At 39.3% G+C, this 21,136-nt stretch overlaps 1 protein-coding gene across 1 annotated transcript; it reads right to left on the reverse strand.

The window, feature by feature from the left end:
* Window positions 1–312: 312 nt before the first annotated feature.
* LOC103514407 lies at window positions 313–1,235 on the reverse strand. Its single transcript, XM_026827386.1, has 2 exons — window positions 1,100–1,235; window positions 313–779 (listed from the first exon to the last, which is right to left on the reverse strand). The coding sequence occupies exons 1-2, from the start codon at window positions 1,155–1,157 to the stop codon at window positions 313–315; spliced, it is 525 nt and encodes a 174-aa protein (XP_026683187.1). The 5' UTR covers window positions 1,158–1,235.
* Window positions 1,236–21,136: the final 19,901 nt, after the last annotated feature.

Consider the following 21,136-nt stretch of genomic DNA (forward strand, 5'->3'; position numbering starts at 1 on the left):
TTTGATAGATGATAGAGGGAACTGTAACTGCTAAGGTCTTATCGTCCCGAAGAGATAAGGAAGACAGGATAGGATAAAGCCAGTCGTTCTGAGTATAAAATCCACCCCGGGCGGGAATCGAACCCACGGCCCGTCAGACCCAAACAAATGGGTCTTTCTGGTAGCCTAAAGGGCTAAATAAAAGGGTTCTGCATCACCCCTCAAGCATTGTATAGTCTTCGCCAGATACCCTGTATAAGACCTTGTTTGAGTGTGTGGGGGTAAAGGGCTTTTCAGTCCTATCCCAGCAGGATAAACAAGGTATATTTTATTCTATGTTTCTCCTACCTGCGTATGACTCTGTAGATGTTGGGGAGGTGGACTTTGCTGTACAAACATTGGAGCTGGATTAGCTTGTGGGTTCTGAGTCGAGCCATCCTGCTGGGTCCCACGGCCAATAAATATCGAGTTCTGCGTGAGTATAGGCGGCTGTGATGCCCACGCAAGTCCCTGAGGCAGTGTGTTGAACTGCCACGGTGTGAACTGCATCTGATTGGATTGAACAGTGGTTCGGCCGTTGTTGGTGAAGTGTATCGGGCTTATCAGATGGGACAGCTGTTGAGGTTGTGACGAGGTGAGTTGTTGTGGTTGGGAGGATACAACACATCCCTGGGTGGGTGGTTTCATGTCTTGTGGTTTGGCCTGGTTTGATTGGGCGGGAATGAGGCCTTGTTGCGGGCTGAACAGCTGACCAATGACGAGGGTTTGGTTGTTTGTGCCGGGGTAGGTGGGATATGTGCCTGAAACAAGGTAAATTTTGATATTGTAAATTTGGTTGTATATATTGTAAATGGTATTGTATAATGTAAAAAAATGTGTAAAAGTAGATTCATATTATCTTAACCCAACTTTAAAAAGCTGTTTGCCTTTACAGCTAAGCCTTGAAAGGGTAACCCACTAGGGTCAAATATTAAAAATACATCTTTAATTAGTCCGGGGGGAAAAAGCAATGCTGTCTTCTTTTCATACAAGCAATTAGTTTTCTTTTATCTATCACAGATTTTATACCACAGCCAAAAGGGCCAAAAATTGTCCATCTATAAAAAAGGGGACAACTTACCAGGTTGTCCCTGAGTGATGACTTTCATCGGACCAATCTGCATGTTACCCGCTGGCATGATGAGACCACCCTGACCACTATACAACTGCTGAAGATATGCTGCTTGCTGGTTCTGTATAACTTGCACCTGAGAAATAGAAGAGAATAAAATAAAATATTAAGCATGTATTTTTACTAGGTAGGTTGAAATGACAAACATATACTTCTTCACTATTTGTGAAGTCAAGATGGACCTTCACAAAGTTACAGAATCTTCAATCTATCATGTATTTTTAACTTGTGGTTCAATTTACCTGCTGGTAATAGTTCAGTGTATTAATGATAACAAAATAAAACTATAAATTAATAAGTGCATCAGCCAGTTATCAGGGTGGATAAAAACCAAGGTTCAAATAGCGATAATACAAGCAGTGTCCCTGAGGCTGCAAGGGAGCCGGTACAAGGCCAGAAGTTTGAACTTGGAAGATGGAGCAGGGGTTCCCTAGTGTGATGTTTTCTGGAGATGTTTCTTTTTTTTATGCACAAATGTTAAAAAAAAAATTCAAACTTTATTTACAAAATAAATATATACAAATGGTAGGTAACAAAATTTATAGGTACAAAATAAAGTTTGATCAAGGGTGGGGTTAACTCAACTTTCATCTTCATTGTGTTCAACTTTCAGGCCTCCTAAATTTCCAAGGCCCTCTAAATCAGGATAAGTTTTCTTGAAAGCAAAGGAAAACCCTTCCGACCACAAGTTTCCGAGCAAATCTCCCTCGTACCGTTTCCTTGTAATTAAAAGCCTTTGGAAAACTCGACGCCAAGTTTATTACGTGTGGTTTATCACTTTTAATCAGCGAAAAATTTTCACAACACTTTAATTTGAACTCGGGGAAACTTGGAAATCTTGTTCTCACCAACTTTTACCCCCTTTTTTTTGCTGGATCTTAGAGTAGGAAAAGTTTGATCTCATGTTTTTTTCTTTGTAAGAAAACTTGTTTCTTGTTTAGGTTCTGTAGAGTTGTAGAGCATTCGTTGTAGAGTTGTAGAGCATTCGTTGTAAATACGAGTATGTAGAGTTGGTATTGGTAGAAGATACTAGATTTAAGTAGACACCTGTATTCCTAAAGGTTCTTCGTTAGGGAAACCATAAATTAAGATACTGCAACACACATTTTCATAGGTTTCTACTGAATACGATGTAAATAGGTAAGTACCTATATCGTGTAAGAATGGTCAGAAAAAAGCTAGGTAGGTCTGGTTAGATGTGTAGGTAGATATAGGTAGGTATTCTGAGTTATGATAAGAATTGAATTTACTTCCGTCAGACAGCAAAGTTTGATGAATGTACTCGAAATAGATATTGTAGGGGAGGGAGAACCTTTCAATACACTTGGAGCTTTATGGCACTGTGCGCGTCTATGCAAGGCTAACAAGGCCAAAAATGGAGTAACAGAGAGTTCACATGAGCCTGAAAACATGGGGGTTTCGAAGATTAGGTGTTATCCATTGAATAAAGCGGTGCTAGGTATTTCAAACTACTTATTGGATGCCGGCCACAAAAGAAATTGGGGAAATTTGCAGCAGAATACGAAGAAGAAGAAGAAGAAGAAGAAGAAGAAGAAGAAAGAGAAAAGGATTTTAAACTCCTTGCCAGCCTAGTTAGCTTCAGTTGGTAGTGCGTCTGCCTTGTAAGCGCTAGGCCGCGGGTTCGATTCCCGCCCGGGGCGGATTTTATCCTGATGGCTGCGTCTGCCTTGTAAGCGCTAGGCCGCGGGTTCGATTCCCGCCCGGGGCGGATTTTATCCTGATGGGATAATGTTCGGGTGGCGCGTCTGCCTTGTAAGCGCTAGGCCGCGGGTTCGATTCCCGCCCGGGACGGATTTTATCCTGATGGGATAATGTTCGTTCTCGAAACGGCTGGCTTTCTCCTATCCTGTCTTCCTTCTCTCTTCGATTTCGGGACGATAAGACTATAGTAGTTACAGTTCCCTCTGTCAAACCTTGGCTGTCTTTCTTCTATCCTGTCTTCCTTCTTTCTTCGATTTCGGGACGATAAGACCATAGCAGTTACAGTTCCCTCTGTCAAAGATGTGGTCTTTCTGTTACTCAATTCCGAGATCATATTTTCCAATCAACTAGTGGTGCACCCCACACTCTCTCATTCCTCAGCAACTGACTCTCTGGTCTTTGTTTTTCAGAGTTCTTCTGAGAGTCTTTTCTTTCTGAGACAGGCAGACAGGCTCTCTTCGAGTTTTATTTACTGTCTGAACTTGTGGGGTCAAAATGTACAAGTAACTAGGTACATACTTAGATACAAAGGAGTTTTGATGATAAGAGAATGACGATAGACTATGCACCAGAATGGCCATTTAGGTACGCCTACCGCCTACCTTATGTGGTGAATTTTGGCCCTTTTTTAAATTTTTAAATGGCTGTAGCGGGATATAGCCCCCAGTTCGGCCACTAAGACTTCCAGTTTCAAAATTTGCTTGCCTTTCCTCATAATACCTACAGGTCGCAAAATTTTGGGGCGATGAAACACTCACCACCGACGGTGGCTTGCTTTAATAATAGCGTAAATGAGTTGAGTGCGAGAGTAGCGACTCTATTTTAGACGAACCTTTCTCTGAACTACTGCTCTCTACAGCCTATATATCGCTGGAGTAAAGGGACTTTTCAGTCCTATGCGAGCAGTATAAATAAGTATACTATTGTTACATTATTGTTATCAAAATCAAATCGTGCATCTCTGCGGTAAAGCAGAGAGCTTTTTCACAACATTACAAGCCTTGTGTGATACCCACTGGGTCACAGAGACTACCTTGTTTTATTTTTATTGCACCCTGTAAAAGAAAGACCTCCAGCTACTCCACTATAGGGAAACGAGAAAACAACAAGTGTAAACACACTAATGAATAATAAATTGACAACATCAGATGCAACAAACAACCTCTCCTGATGTGTGTTCGTACGCGTACATCGTGTCTTTATATGCCTTCATCAGAAATAGGAGTGTGGAACCATTTTCACCCTGGAGTGAAAGCGTTCTAGATGGGAAGCACCTATGTAGCTAGAAGTATACAAGTAGCAGGCACTGTCCATCAAAGTTTTCACTAGGAATCAATAACGTTGGGGTGTGTGGGATATGCATGCTGGACATCTAGCTATCCACTCTGTTTTGGACTGTGTAGAAAAAAAGGGTAAACATGAAAGAAAAAACAGGTGGAGGGGTTAAAAACAGGTGAATGGTTGAAAAACAGATGGGGAATTGACTGAAAGGATCACTCACGAAAATTAGGAAATCTGTTGTCTTTCGGATGGACATTTGTTCTACTGTTTCGTTTAGAGTTTTACCTAGGTACCTATTTAGGTACCAACCAGATGCAGCATTTCTTTTTGTGGTGATTCTGATTCCAAAAACTTCATCGAAAAATTGTGGATCCTCTAAGTTAGGTGTTTCACAATCAATCCCTAACCGCGTGCATCATCACAACAAATCATTAACTACTGATAGATATTTGTGTTAAACATTTCACCACCCCCATGGATTTCACAACAACGTTGCATCACCCATCGCAATTCCTACACCATCTTCATCACAAGATTCACAAGTTCTACACTCACTTGTTTATGTTTTCCACATATTCATGAATTTCCCAACTTTTACCCCTTTTACTGCTCAAGTTTAAATAGGAGGAAACTTTTCCCCCTCATATGTCATGCTTGAAAACTTTAACCAAGAGCCAGGGCCAAGGTTAGGCAGGCCCGGGGAGTTTGGCTTATGAGAGGCAGTTCTTTAACTGGACACCATCAAGCAGGAAAGAACCATCCATAAGGGGACTTGCCTTATGGATGGTTCTTTTCTGCCCAACAATATTAAGGTATTGGTTTTTTATACCTCGCCTCTTAGCTGGATTTTTACCAGCTCCTCAATTGTACTCACAAGGCTGCTGAGTGCAGACCCAGTAAGTCCCATTTTTTTCAACAATTCCTCATGTTCTTAGAAGGGAAAGTACCGACAGCCTACAGCATTGTCTCCTGTGGTAATGGCCCTGAGAAAAAGTTTTGTTAGCTTAAAATAATGTTGAACATAACATTATAATTCTTTTTGATAGAAAAACGGTGGAAAAATACTCAAGAACAACTCAACTTGGATTAAAAAGTTCTGGAAATTTGAATGCTGCATGTAGGTACATAGGGAAAACAGTTTCAACTAAATATGTATCAGATACCAGGAAGCTTATGCAGGATTTTTTTGAAGAGGTTAGATAGAGGGAACTGTAACTGCTAAGGTCTTATCGTCCCGAAATTGAAGAGAAAAGGAAGACAGGTTAAGAGAAAGCCAGCCGTTCCGAGAACGAACCTTATAATCTGTCTGTGTTGGGTAAAGTTCGATCGAAATCGAGACCAGGGTCTTATGCCAGTCACTCACGCCCAGACCATCTGATAGACCCCAGTATGTCAGATTGTCTGAACTTGTGTGGTGAGAAAAGCTTCAGACCCATGTCTCTCAGACCGCTTGACACACCTAGATCTCGACCATTTTGTGCTACTCACAGTCTGTCAGCGAGTGCTGGGCATTAGAGGGTAGCGCGTCTGCCAAAAGGCTACCACTCAAGTATCTACTAACCTAACGTTTTTTAGTCCGTCCTTCCTTTATTATTACTAATAATAAAAGGTATAGTGGACGGACTATTGTATTCGCTTCGGTGTCTGTCTGTCCCCATAGAAGGACTTATCCAAACCTGGTATATCAAATTAAAGGTCTTTTTACCAGGAACACGAAAATGGTGGTGCAAATTTTGTCCAGAAAACCATAAAGCCAAACATATCAAATTAAAGGTCTTTTTACCAGGATCACGAAAATGGTGGTGCAAATTTTGTCCAGAAAACCATAAAGCCAAAAAGTCGACCTATGTATCAAATTAAAGGTCTTTTTACCAGGAACACGAAAATGGTGGTGCAAATTTTGTCCAGAAAACCATAAAGCCAAAAATCCAAAAAACTGTTTTTTGGGGGATTTTTTTCACATTTTCTCACACAAATGAGCTCTGATCTCGAAATTTGTCGCGACGAAGACAAAAAAACTGGTTTTTGCGGGATTTTTTTCACATTTTCTCACACAAATGAGCTCTGATCTTGAAATTTGTCGCGACGACCTTAAAAATACATCTTTAATTAGTCTGGGGGAAAAAAGCAATGCTGTCTTCTTTTCATACAAGCAATTAGTTTTCTTTTATCTACCACAGATTTTATACCACAGCCAAAAGGGCCAAAAATTGTCCATCTATAAAAAAGGGGACAACTTACCAGGTTGTCCCTGAGTGATGACATAAATGATTGGGAAATGCGGTCAAAACCCACTTTCTATAAACCTTATATCCCTAGTACGTGCTAGTAAATTTCTTTCATGTAGGTATGAGCAACTTTGTATTGTTGGTAGGGTTAGGTAACATGCAAAAAGGATTTTGAAGGGCGCAACTCCACGATAGTGCTTTAGTCGAACGTCAAACTACACAGGTATAATTTGCTAGCGAAGCTTAACCCACTTCGACCAGCCACTCACTGTCAGGTAGACCTAATCCGTGATGTCAGGTACACCTGCTCAGGTCCGCCTGTCTGGTCTACCTGATATAGTGTGGCTGGCCTTACAATTAGAATCTCCACGCACGTCTACAGCAAAGCGCTTGTTTCTGTTGTGCACGTCTATAGCAAACCTCCCTCCCTTCTGTTGTTCCTTCAGTCATGTAATGGTTAGCGCGGTGGACTTCAGATCTGGACTCTGGAGGTTGTTGGTGAGAGTTCAAGTCAACTGAGGTTTAGTGAGATGTAGGTACCTACACCTACCTATTAATCGGGGAAAGATATTTGTTTTTGTGTCATATAGGACTCTAATAATGTCTTTGAATAGGTAATAACTGCTAGTGCTGAGATTTTTAGTGAGAACGGTTAGCTACCTGTCTTCCCATTCAGCATGAGACCCTGAGTCGGACCGGAAAAAGTCACGTGCAACGTGGTTTTCATTCGGACTTTGGAAGTTTTTCCCATCTCTGCCCCTCTGCCGTCAGTCAACATGGAACTATGACTCAAGGATAAATGACTTCCTGTAAAAATAGAATGTAGACATTGTAGACAAAACCATTGATATCTACATATCTTCCCAAGGTTGAGGTTTCAGACAGGGTGGACGGTAAAATTTCCCTTCAAAAGGAAGAGAGAAAAGGTCTTGAAAACAAAAAGAGAAGGTTCCTATACTTCCCATCCAAACAAAAAAGGAAAAACCCGAAGATGGAAAAAGCATGTTAAAAAAATATTTTTCACAAAGTCTTGGTGAGGTGAGGGCAGCTGGGTTTGAGAGGGGATGATTAGAGGGTAGAATGGGTGATTAGAGGGTAGAGGGGGGGCTCGTATATTAAAGACCACTCAGAAACTTAAAATGATGAAATGAGTGAAAGACAGAGAAGAAGGCCAAGGGGGAGAGAGGGCCAAGAAAACTCTTCAGGTTTATAAATATTTTATTAAGATTTTTTTCCTCTTTTTAAAAAAAGAATCCGAAAAAAAAAATGCTGAACTTTTCTGTGAAAAAAGTGATTATAAAATCTAGATAAGGAAGGTGCTTTGAACACAAGGAGAAAATTTTGTTTGAAGAGGGTTTTTTTTAAGTCAAAATTAACGTTCTGGTCAAAGATCAAAATGTGCCATTTGAAAATTGCAGGTTTTCTTGTCTCCTACTGCCTAATGCCGACCACTTACGCTAAGACTGTCAGACGGTCTGTGAGCGTGATTGGCCGGCATAAGGTTGGTTAAGGTTTGTTCCACCTTATTTACTCTTGAAAAAGATCACAAACCGGTTGACTGATGTGGTTCGCAAGACTGTCAGACGGCCTAAGGTTGATTGGGTGATTGGCCGGCATAAGGTTGGTTAAGGTTTGTTCCACCTTATTTACTCTTGAAAAAGATCACAAACCGGTTGACTGATGTGGTTCGCAGGATAATAACCTCAAGATTATGAGTCAAAATTTTGAATTTTTGTTTAAACCAAAAGTACGACGGACTCTCAAAGAAGGTATTCTCCAGTGCAGGTGTACTTATATAGTTCAAGACATCACGTAGCTCACTTATACACCACTGGCGTTCATCCTATCCAGATGGACAAAATACACTTCTGTACAGCTACACTTACTTTACATTCCGTGTCCGCTTTGACCAATGACCGTGTCAGATACTCCTCTTCCAATATTCTGCTACTTGGATCGCCGCATCATTTACAAGCAGCATTGTAAGAAAACTTGTTTCTTTTTTAGGTTCTGTAGAGTTTGTAGAGCATTCGTTGTAAGTACGAGTATGTAGAGTTGGTATTGGTAGAAGATACTAGATTTAAGTAGACACCTGTATTAGGTACTAAAAGTTCTTCGTTTAGGGAAACCATAAATTAAGATACTGCAACACACATTTTCATAGGTTTCTACTGAATACGATGTAAATAGGTACCTATATCGTGTAAGAATGGTCAGAAAAAAGCTAGGTAGGTCTGGTTAGATGTGTAGGTAGATATAGGATAGGTATTCTGAGTTATGATAAGAATTGAATTTACTTCCGTCAGACAGCAAAGTTTGATGAATGTACTCGAAATAGATAGAGTAGGGGAGGGAGAACCTTTCAATACACTTGGAGCTTTATGGCACTGTGCGCATCCATGCAAGGCTAACAAGGCCAAAAATGGAGTAACAGAGAGTTCACATGAGCCTAAAAACCTGGGGGTTTCGAAGATTAGGTGTTATCCACTGAATAAAGCGGTGCTAGGTATTAAGGAGCGCGGTAGCGCTCCGCCCCGCCAAGTCAAGAAAGTTTGACAGCGCTACTAGAGATATTATACGCGACAGGGAAAGTGCTTACAGGGAAGATGCGTTACCCTCCAACAAACTGGACTGACACTAGATACCAATGGTGTTTACAGTAGCTACTGTCAACTGGCTCCCATCCAGCCAGAACCTTTCTCTGGGGGCCCATCCACCAATCAACTGATCAGCGCGTTGGCGTGTCACCACGGAAAACTCGCCACTACCAAACCAAATCAGCTGACTGCCATCTGTATGGCGCGTGGCGGTGAAAGTTCATTCACAAAAAGCAAAACTCGGTTAGTAAGGAACTCCATAGTAAACTGAGCGTAAGGGGAAAAAAAGTACATTAAACTTGCAAGCCAATGTCAAGCAAGGGGCTACTCATACATTTTTGATCAATCTTTCCTTTACCTTCTCCTGGGGTTATGCTACTTCCCTGCTATGTTTTATTTATTTCTGCCTTAGACCCACTTAACCTACCCCAACAAAATTTCTTCGTGACGTCACCACACACACCGTGTCATAATGGAAATTACAACGCGCGGTGATTCGGCTTCCCCCCACGAGTCTTTGAGTGATTGGAATTACAGCCTCCTGTACTCCTGTAGTTTTTTTTGTTAAAGGTGTTTGATAGATGATAGAGGGAACTGTAACTGCTAAGGTCTTATCGTCCCGAAGAGATAAGGAAGACAGGATAGGACAAAGCCAGTCGTTCCGAGAATAAAATCCACCCCGGGCGGGAATCGAACCCACGGCCTAGCGCTTACAAGGCAGACGCTCAACCTATCGAGCTAACAAGGCTGGCGGCTGCTGTATTTGACTGGAATTACAAAAGTGACTCACTTGAATCGAATAACTGTAACTCTCTTTGAGGGGGCACGGTTGGTCCAGTGGTAACGCGCTTGATCTGTTTAGGATAAAATTCGCCCCGACTGGGAATCGAACCCGCGACCAAGCGCTTACAAGGCAGACGTGCTATTAACAGCTAGGTTGGACTCTTGATCGGTTTGTCCGATTTTGTTAAAAAATTTGGTAAAACTGTTCATCCCAAAGAAAATTTCTCATCTCATTTTGATCTTAACATAAAGCCAAGTATTTTTACTCATCCAAAATCATTTTTAATGCTTGATTGGGACTTTGCGGGTGGGTTAGGACCACAAGGAAGCTAATAAGAAGGTCTTTGTTCCGCTATAAATTGGTTTAGATAGCCAATTTCGAGACAAAGTTCGCCCGACGCGGATTTGGCAATTATGTTCGCGGATTCGCGTCCCGAATCGACATTTTGGATATTTGGCAAGCCTACTTAATTGGGACTTTGTGGGTAGGTTAGGACCACAAGGAAGCTAATAAGAAGGTCTTTGTTCCGCTATAAATTGGTTTAGATAGCCAATTTCGAGACAAAGTTCGCCCTGAACAAGGAGACGAGATAAGTCTCGTCTTCATCCTAACCCTGTAGATACACATTAGGAAAGCCTTCCACTTCTTCTTGTAAAACTCTGCGACGAAAAAAAAAAACTCCCTCAACTTCCAAGGAAAAGTCTTTAAGACTTTAAAAGTTATGTAATGATAAAAATGAGTAAGTAGAAGAAAATTAAGGCACGAGAATATGGAGTATAGGGAGGGAAGAGAATGAATATAAAAGGCAGGGGAAGAGAGAAATTACAGAGAAGGGGAGGGAAAGAATATAAATGCAACAAAAATGGGGACTTTTTTTTAGGAAGGAAAATTAAGCTCAAAATAAGTCATCTTTTTCTTTAAGGTTTGAAATAAGAGCATTTGGTGTTTTTTTTCCCCTAAATCCCTAATTTTTCACTTTTTTTGTAAAAAGAAAAGGCACATTGATACGTTTAAACGCATTATTGAGTTTTCTTTTCTGGAATTAATGGAAACCGTCAGACAAGCCTTTGAATGGTACCGAAGTCTGAAACTAATCCAAATCTAACGTAGGTAACTATACTGACTGTTCAAGTCTGCTAATGCTAACCAGTTCATGGTTAGCAGTACCTATTTATTTCTGAACAAGAAGATAAAGACGAAGAAAAGGGAGTAGAGGAAGAAGAAGAGAAGAAGAAAAAGAAAAAAAGGAGAGGAAAAAGAAGAGGAAATAAAAGGAAAAGAAGAAAAAATATACAATGTCACAAGAGAATATGGAGTAGGGAGGAAAGAGAATTAATATAAAAGGGAGGGGGGTAGAATGAGGATAAAGGTAGGGGAAGGAGAGATTACAGAGAAGGGGAGGGAAAGAATATAAATGCAACAAAAATGGGGACTTTTTTTTAGGAAGGAAAATTAAGCTCAAAATAAGTCATCTTTTTCTTTAAGGTTTGAATTAAGAGCATTTGGTGTTTTTTCCCCTCAATCCCTAATTTTTCACTTGTTTTTTGTAAAAAGAAAAGGCACATTAATATACGTTTAAACGCATTATTGAGTTTTCTTTTCTGGAATTAATGGAAACCGTCAGACAAGCCTTTGAATGGTATACCGAAGTCTGAAACTAATCCAAATCTAACGTAACTATAACTTCTGACTATTCAAGTCTGCTAATGCTAACCAGTTCATGGTTAGCATTAGGTACCTATTTATTTCTGAACAAGAAGATAAAGACGAAGAAAAGGGAGTAGAGGAAGAAGAAGAAGAGAAGAAGAAAAAGAAAAAAAGGAGAGGAAAAAGAAGAGGAAATAAAAGGAAAAGAAGAAAAAATATACAATGTCACACACAAAAGCAAACGAAAAAAGAGACAATAATTCTTTCCCTTCACATTGGTGTTGGTAAAATATTCCTACATTCCCCCTCCACACATACCACCCCCTCCCACTCATCCTCCCCTCCCATTTCTACCACCCATCCAACTTCACAATAGATTCGTACTATGACCCTCCCCCCTCTTCTCCGACAAAAAACAAAAGTGTGTATGGAGGGTTTGAAGTAGAGAGAGGGTGGGGGGGGGTCCCTGTTAGAAAGAACAAGCTGGGCCCGTCCCTCCGGGAATTTTTTAGCCCGTAGTTTATTCGATCGTGGCTAAAGAAAATCAGTACCTTCCTAATTTGTTTAATATTAAGTTTATTATTACCTATTACTGATTTGATTTTTGATTTTATTTTCATGTAATGATTTAACATCAAGACTAGAGCCCGTACTCCCTTCATTCCTTTTAATGTTTCCTAATAATAACTACCAATGTAATGTTTAAGTCACCCATCCATTTATTGGCCTTGCTCGGCGTAGCTTAACATAGGTGACGTTAAAACCGGTCTTAAATGATCGACTGAAGTGTTATCAAAAACTTTCTCACTTTGAGTTCATAGATCGTCGCGACAAATTTCAAGATCAGAGCTCATTTGTGTGAGAAAATGTGAAAAAAAAAAAATCCCCCCAATAACCAGTTTTTTTGGTTTTCTGGACAAAATTTGCACCACCACTTTCGTGTTCCTGGTAAAAAGACCTTTAATTTGATATATAGGTCGACCAGGTTTGGATAAGTCCTTCTATGGGAACAGACACACAGACAGACGAAACCGAAGCGAATACAATAGTCCGTCCCTTATACCTTTTTATTATTACTATTGTAATTTAATAGAGACACCGAAGCGAATACAATAGCCCGTCCCTTATACCTTTTTTTTATTACTATCGTAATAATAAATGAAGGACGGGCTAAAAAAACAAAAGAGACGATTATTTCTGTTATCATATCATAAATCTGTCTGTCCTCAAGTAAACATAGAATTCCAACACCGTATCTATGGCCTCGAATTCGACCCTACACTACACTGCGATCCTCATCACTGCATACTGCATATTAGTTGATCCTCATCACTGCATACTGCATATTAGTTGATCCTCATCACTGCATACTGCATATTAGTTGATCCTCATCACTGCATACTCTGCATATTAGTTGGCCGGGAATTGCTAGATAACATTAGGTGTGAATGTTATGATCTAGTTGCCGGATCGTTATTACTACTTACTAGCTTAAAAGATACTTTTAGATGGAACCTGGAAGATTTTATGGTAAGGCCGAGAAAAGGATGCAAAGAAGATCCTTGGATTTTTTGATCGTAGGACTTTGATGATCGTAGGATTTTTATGAATTTAGAATTAAGTTGAATTGACTTTGTAAGATACCTTTTGGTTTTATTTACAATAAAAACTAATAACCCAAGTTCAATTTAACAAAACTTGACTCGTGTTGAGTTTTTGATTACAATCAGACATAGCATTTCTTTGTTTACTTTACTTATTTGTCTTCATCAAACATTAACTTATTTTTTTCTCTTCTTCCCCTACAGAGTATCACTGATGGTAAATCTCACAGCAATCAATCTGGCAAGCTGGTTCAGATATCGCCCGAGTCGTATCCGCTAGCCGACAATAGTTTTACATACAATGTACTGGATCCTAACAAGAGGATCAAGCCATTTCATAACAATCGCTTGGATTTACATGATTTATATTTGAGTAAGTAGCTTGTCTGGCTGGGGGACTATAAACAGGGAGTAGACTAGTCCAAATTTCCTTACCCTATATCAATAGTGAAGGGCATCCACTCGTAAAATTTGTAGCCAAAACCAAATGTCAGCCCAAAGCAATCACTCTAGTTAGGGCTGATTGAGGACTGACTTGTAAAAGTTAGGGTAAAAGAACACTCAAATAAGCATCATTCAATAGGATAAGGAAAGTCGTGTGACTGATTGAGGACTGACGAAAAACGCCGACCCCGTCTAAACACGGGAAAAGGCGAAGAAAAAGATGATATTTGAGCAAGTAGCCCAGTGGTAACGCGCTATGCTTGCCATGCAGAAGCTCCCGGGTTTGAACACCAACGAAGATTTGTACCCGTTTTTCGATTACAAATACAGGGGTTATACGTTCGTTATACGCCACCTGGAAAAGTCATGAAATCTGAAAATCGCCCAAAAAGTCATGGAAAATCGTGAAGTTTTGAAGAAAACTTGGAAAAGTCAAGGAATTTGCCACCTTTTCAAATTGAAATGTATTAAAATTAAATATTGGGTTTTTCGAAAAAACGGCCTGCGCGCATTTTCATTTATTTTGCCCTTTTAGTAGTGTTCAGCTCCAATTAGGAGAAAAAATGTGCAGAAATCTAAGCATTAGGTCAAAAATTAACTCGTGACAAGCTTTAGGTATATACTCGTACTTTTTGAAAAATTTCTTACCTTAGCCCCTAATTTTCTGGAAAAGTCTTGGAATTTCATTCCGGGAGAAGCGTATGAACCCTGAAATATTTAAATTTAGTGTATAAAATATATAAGAACATTTCAAATCAAAATCAGCGGGTAACTTTCTGGTGTTCTCGTGTTAACCCAGCACCTAAATTGAACTTTTTTGCCCCTTAACGGCCGGGTCCACAAAGTGAGTTTAAATTACGTCTAAGTTTTAATCTTATTTAAGCAATCTGATTGGCTCAAATTTTTGGAAATCAACCAATCAGATTGCTCGATTTGGGCCCCGGCCTAAATAGCGGGAGAACCGTACATTTTTCGAGACCAATGAATAACGGTAGAACCGTACCTTCCGTATAGGTGACCCAGGGGCATGTTTGATCTACGTAATTTATTGAATATGTGTGATAAGTTTGAGCGACTTTGGCCAAAATTTAAAGTCCTGAAGAAAGCAAACTCTTTTTGAGCTTTCTCGACATTTTATCCTTAAATAGCGGTCGTACAGTATATTTCTCGAGGTCCAGCCCGCGGACACATTTGATCATCATTAATTATGGAAGGTGTCTGCAAAATTTGGGCCACCTGTGGCTAGAGATAAATTCGTGAGAAGCGCTAGTTCCTTTTGAGCTTTTTCCTGTATAGTCCCAAATGGCGGAAATTTGGTCCGGAATAACGGCCGAACCAAAACTTCTGGAAACAGGGCTCAAGAATATTTTTGATCTACATAATTTATCGAATCTCTGTGCCATAAATTATGGAAGCTGTCTGCAAATTTCGAGCCATTTGTGGCTTAAGATAAATTCGTGAGAAGCGCTAGTTCCCTTTGAACTTTTTCCCTGTCTAGCTCAAAATAGCGGAACTGGTCCGGAATAACGGCTGAACCGTACCTTCTGGAAACAGGACCTAAGAATATTTTTAATCTACAGAATTTATCGAATCTCTGTGCCAAGTTCGAGCGACTTTGATTGAAATCTAAATTCCTGAGCATTGCGAACTCTTTTTGAGCTTTTTCAAAGATTGGCGTTGAATAGCGGCCGAACCGTACATTTCTCGAGGTCCGGCCCGCGGACACTTTTGATCATCATTAATTATGGAAGCTGTCTGCAAAATTTGATCCACCTGTGGCCAAAGGTAAAGTTGTGAGAAGCGCTTGTTCCTTTTGAGGTTTTTTCCATGTATAGCCCTAAATAACGAAACTTTAGTCCGGAATAACGGCAACTTGTAGCTAAGTACCGAGTTACGATGTTATTACTTAATATGGTATTGTGTTAGCAATTCAATGTCATTTGGGATGTACTGTGTTAGTATGTTTTTATTATGTTTTTGTATGTGGTAAATGTCATTGTTTTACATTGGTCAAATTGGTCTCGGAAATGCTATTGGGATAAAAGTGACATTAGGAAATTTGAGGACAACTGTTTCAAAGTTATTCTTTTTGGAGTGTCTATCTGTTCCGGATGTTGGCAATCATCTTTGGTCTTCTTCAATAGCTATCCGAACCTAGCATGTTTGGCCTTTTTCATTAGTTTGTTTCTGAACTCGAATAGCGTTACACGCGGGTTCTATTCCCGTCACGATCGAAAAAAAACCCATATTAATGCTGCAATAAGCATCCTGTTGGGAACAATTCTGCTGAGGTCCTGCTAGGAAATTTCTATATCTAGGGGTAACTCCTTCCTGGTTCTCTCCTATTTTCGCAAGCAGGATGCGTTGGAACAGCCTCCTGAGGACTTTTTTTTGTAATGCCTTTGTTGATATCAGCCTAACGAGGATAATTGGATAGCGAAAATCAGAGGTGACAGCACAAGCAAAAACAATTAATTATTATCATTATTTAGTTGTTTAGTCACAACATATATTTTGTAACCCAAGTTTAATTTAACAAAACTTGACTTGTGTTGAGTTTTTGAATACAATCAGACATAGCATTTCTTTGTTTACTTATTTGTCTTCATCAAACATTAACTTATTTTTTTTCTCTTCTTCCCTTACAGAGTATCACTGATGGTAAATCTCACAGCAATCAATCTGGCAAGCTGGTTCAGATATCGCCCGAGTCGTATCCGCTAGCCGACAACATTCAATTCTATTTGATGGGAAAAAAAGTTTTTAGTAGAATTTCAAGATTCATTCATAGAAACTAATCTTATTGAAATTAATCATAGGTACTAATCGAGGTAAAATATCAATCAATCAATCGAGTTTCTTCACAAGAAATGTCTCTCAAACACCGCTGGTTCTCAAATCAATATTTGATTGTTTATACTCAGAGCTCCATGATGTTCCATTTCCTTTTGCTCTTAGAATATGTAAATCTTCATAATGATGTTTTCATGCCAGCATACATGAAGTAGAAATTTTGTTAACTTTTGTTTGGAACCGGCGGTTCTCAACTTGTTTCGAAGTTTGAATCCCTTTTGAGGTTCGAATCTCGTAAAATTTCTTCTCTCACCTTAGTCGTGTAGTGGTCAGCAACTCAGCATAGTGGACTCAACTCTTTCAAGGTTTGAAACCCTTTCGAAGTTGGAATCTCTTAAAATTTTCTTCTCTTTAGTTACCTCAGTCGTGAAATGGTCAGTGCGGTGGACTTCAGATCTGGTGGTTCGAGACTTCGAACTGTAGTTAGGACTATAAACAGGGAGTAGACCAGCGTCTGCCTGGGGGACTATAAACAGGGAGTAGACTAGTCCAAATTTCCTTACCCTATATCAATAGCGAAGGGCATCCACTCGTAAAATTTGTAGCCAAAACCAAATGTCAGCCCAAAGCAATCACTCTAGTTAGGGCTGATTGAGGGCTGACACTGGTCTAGTTTTTAGCGAAATGCCCTGTAGGGATGATCTGTTCATGTTTTTTCTTCTTCTTGTTTTCGTACTTAATGTGTTGTACGTTTTTCAATGTACGAAAAATGCACGTGAGCACATCTTCGGAAGAAGTTGCGGGCAAATGTACGAAAGTAGTGATTAGTAGATGAAAGTAGTAATTAATCAGGTACTTAGGAAGAGAAGATTATACGTTATTTGGTAAAGTAGCCAGGAAGAGTATAAAATTATTGTTGACCTCTTGACCAATAAATTTTAACCTTGATCAGGCCTTTGAGGGCCTATAGGGGCCTTTTTCGGTGTGAACTATTAGGTTTTCTAATACAGAATTAGGCCTTGTTAAAGTTTTAGCCTTGAGTTGTGAGAAAGTTTTTTCTTTCTTCCTTAATAATGTGAAAAAATAAAAGATAATGGCCTTGACAATTTCGGACTTTCGTAATTTCGTTAATGAACCCATTAAATTTGGCTTTGTACTTTCGTACCTCACAACTAGAATCCAGATAACAGAAGATCAAAGCAGTTCTATTGGACATAAAACTTAATGGGTGACATTAATGGGCCGTAAAATTTCGGTGTCATATCCTTTTTATTCGACACGAATTGTACCGAGCGGCAATTTGTGCGTAAAATATATTACCTAATAAATAAAATAAGAGTAGAGTACTAAGAGTGTCATTATTCTATGAAAGAGTAAATAGCCTGCGGTCTACAGTAGCTCGGAGCAAAATAACAAACACTGAAATTATTGCATTAATAAGCGTCATTATTGGAAATTACGAGTGTTTCTTTGCCCGCAATATTCAAATGAAGGGCCTCATTAGATGCGAAGTTACGGTCTGGTCTAGTTTTTAGCGAAATGCCCTGTAGGGATGATCTGTTCATGTTTTTTCTTCTTCTTGTTTTTGTACTTAATGTGTTGTACGTTTTTAAATGTACGAAAAATGTACGTGAGCACATCTTCGGAAGAAGTTGCGGGCAAATGTACGAAAGTAGTGATTAGTAGATGAAAGTAGTAATTAATAATAATAATAGACTCTTGAGTGGAAGGTTAACGCCGGAGGCGTTTTCTACCACCTAACCCTTAGAGCTCCATTATTATGTGGTCAAAATCTCAAATAAATGAGGATGAAATTCCATGCCTCGGCTGGGATCGAACCCACGCCCTCCTGTTTACCAGGCGAGCGTCTTGACCATTACGCTACCGAGGCAGGACCACTTAATCAGGTACTTAGGAAGAGAAGATTATACGTTATTAGGAAAAGTAGCCAGGAAGAGAATAAAATAATTGTTGACCTCTTGACCAATAAATTTTAACCTTGATCAGGCCTTTGAGGGCCTATAGGGGCCTTTTTCGGTGTGAACTATTAGGTTTTCTAATACAGATTAGGCCTTGTTAAAGTTTTAGCCTTGAGTTGTGAGAAAGTTTTTTTCTTTCTTCCTTAATAATGTGAAAAAAATAAAAGATAATGGGCCTTGACAATTTCGGACTTTCGTAATTTCGTTAATGAACACATTAAATTTGGCTTTGTACTTTCGTACCTCACAACTAGAATCCAGATAACAGAAGATCAAAGCAGTTCTATTGGATATAAAACTTAATTGGTGACATTAATGGGCCGTAAAATTTCGGTGTCATATCCTTTTTATTCGACACGAATTGTACCGAGCGGCAATTTGTGCGTAAAATATGTCCGTGTGGGTTTGCTTACCACAGCCTAAACAGAAAAAACTCTAACCTTTTTTTTCGTGAAATATATACGATATAGGGTGTGACAAAAGTCATGGCACTTCTACTGTCATCAGTCATGTCTGTATATCTTCAAAATCACCCAAAAGATCCTCATGCATTCTTCATGATCCTAAAGCTCAAAACGGATTAGACCGGAGAGCATAGAACTTTTTGCTCTGAGTTCTATGCGGTTTTAAGTAGTGTAGTCCCTTGTTCTAGCAAGCGCCGCGCCTTAGTGTGCTAGCAAGATACCATAAATTTTTCAAAAATAAACTCTAACCTTTTTTTTTTCGTGAAATATATACGATATAGGGTGTGACAAAAGTCATGGCACTTGTACTGTCATCAGTCATTTCTCTGTATATCATCCAAATCACCTAAAAGATCCTCATGTGTTCTTCATGATCCTAAAGCTCAAAACGGATTAGACCGGACAGCATAGAACTTTTTGCTCTCAGTTTTATGCGGTTTTAAGTAGTGTAGTCCCTTGTTCTAGCAAGCGCCGCGCCTTAGTGTGCTAGCAAGATACCATAAATTTTTCAAAAATAACGGTCAGCATAAGCTCCAAGCTCATGTTTGTTTAACAACCTTAAAATAAAACTAAAATAATTATCGAGGAATAATTATTTAATTAAGAATCTTCATTAATTAAATTTTTAACCTTTAGTTAGCTAGACTCTTGAGGTTCGAATCTCGTAAAATTTCTTCTCTCGTGACTTAGTCGTGTAGTGGTCAGCAACTCAGCATAGTGGACTCAACTCTTTCAAGGTTTGAAACCCTTTCGAAGTTAGAATCTCTTAAATTTTCTTCTCTTTAGTTACCTCAGTCGTGAAATGGTCAGTGCGGTGGACTTCAGATCTGGTGGTTCGAGACTTCGAACTGTAGTTGTCGAGTTAGAATTACAGAGCTGTCGGTATATTATTATTTCCTAAGATAACAATTGGAATGAACCTTACCTTCTTTGAAATTAAATGGGAAGCGATATTTGTGACAAGCCCTCATATTTCACAATTAAAATTCCTTTTGTCCGTGATATCTCTCTTAGGCCTGGCCATGATGTTTACCTTGTTACAATAAATAAATTTTCGTTTTCTCCAAATTTGTAGGATCTGTTTGCTCTTTCATTATCACCATTCCAGCCTCCCATCTTGGAACCACTGTTTGTAGGCCATGTAGAGACAAGAGAACTGACAATGTAACATACGTAGCACAGGTACATAAATTAGAAACAATTGTTTACTTGACGGCTAAGCTAGGGCAACTCTCGGATATACCGGGTATACGCGAGAGGTGAAATGGGTTCTCAATTTTTCATGGAGCCATTCTTTCACAGTTTTTCTTGCACCTGGTAAGCGCAAGTCGTATTGGGAAATGTGAAAAACCTACAAACACACGGACATTGAGGAAAATCAGCTGTGAACCGTTGCGCAATGTTGTGCAACTTTCAAGATAAAACCTAGTACACCCTAAAACCCGAGAAAAATGTTTCAGAAATGAGTCTAGAAAATAAAAAAGTCGCTAGATTGTTGCAAAAACATTTCTGGATTTTTGAAAAATATAGCTGTATTTTATTATGTGATTTTTATTTTTACTTATAGTCAACATGGCTGAACCAATGAGATTGTGAGATTCCGCTTTGTTTAGAGTGTGTACGTCCAAAGAGGAATCTCATTGGTCCAGCCATGTTAACTATAAAAAAGTCACAATAAAATATTTCTAATGTTTCTGATGAAAATGTTGCTGATGCTGGCTTAGTATAGCAGTTTCCTCATCTGTTTACAAACATTTCTCTTTTCTACTGTGTTTGTAATAGTTTTCTCTTGTGATTTCCAGACATTTCTATTACTGCATACTTTTCTATTGTGTTCCTAATGGTTTTCTCTGCTGATTTGCAGACATGGCGTCCCCCAGCATGAAGAATAGCTTCTCCTTGTCTTCACTGCCCCCTTCTACTCCATTGTTTACTTGACGGCTAAGCTAGGGCAACTCTCGGATATACCGGGTATACGGTATACGCGAGAGGTGAAATGGGTTCTCAATTTTTCATGGAGCAATTCTTTCACAGTTTTTCTTACGCAAGCGCAAGTCGTATTGGGAAATGTGAAAAACCTACAAACACACGGACATTGTGGAAAATCAGCTGTGAACCGTTGCGCAATGTTGTGCAACTTTCAAGATAAAACCTAGTACACCCTAAAACCCGAGAAAAATGTTTCAGAAATGATTCTAGAAAATAAAAAAAGTGGCTAGATTGTTGCAAAAACATTTCTGGATTTTTGAAAAACATAGCTGTATTTGTAAACATGGCTGAACCAATGAGATTGTGAGATTCCGCTTTGTTTAGAGAGTGTGTACGTCCAAAGAGGAATCTCATTGGTCCAGCCATGTTAACTATAAAAAAGTCACAATAAAATATTTCTAATGTTTCTGATGAAAATGTTGCTGATGCTGTCTTAGTATAGCTGTTTCCTCAT

The sequence above is a fragment of the Diaphorina citri genome, unplaced genomic scaffold, assembly GCF_000475195.1.
Source record: "Diaphorina citri unplaced genomic scaffold, Diaci psyllid genome assembly version 1.1 scaffold1135, whole genome shotgun sequence".
In the NCBI taxonomy this organism is placed as follows: Eukaryota; Metazoa; Arthropoda; class Insecta; order Hemiptera; family Psyllidae; genus Diaphorina; species Diaphorina citri.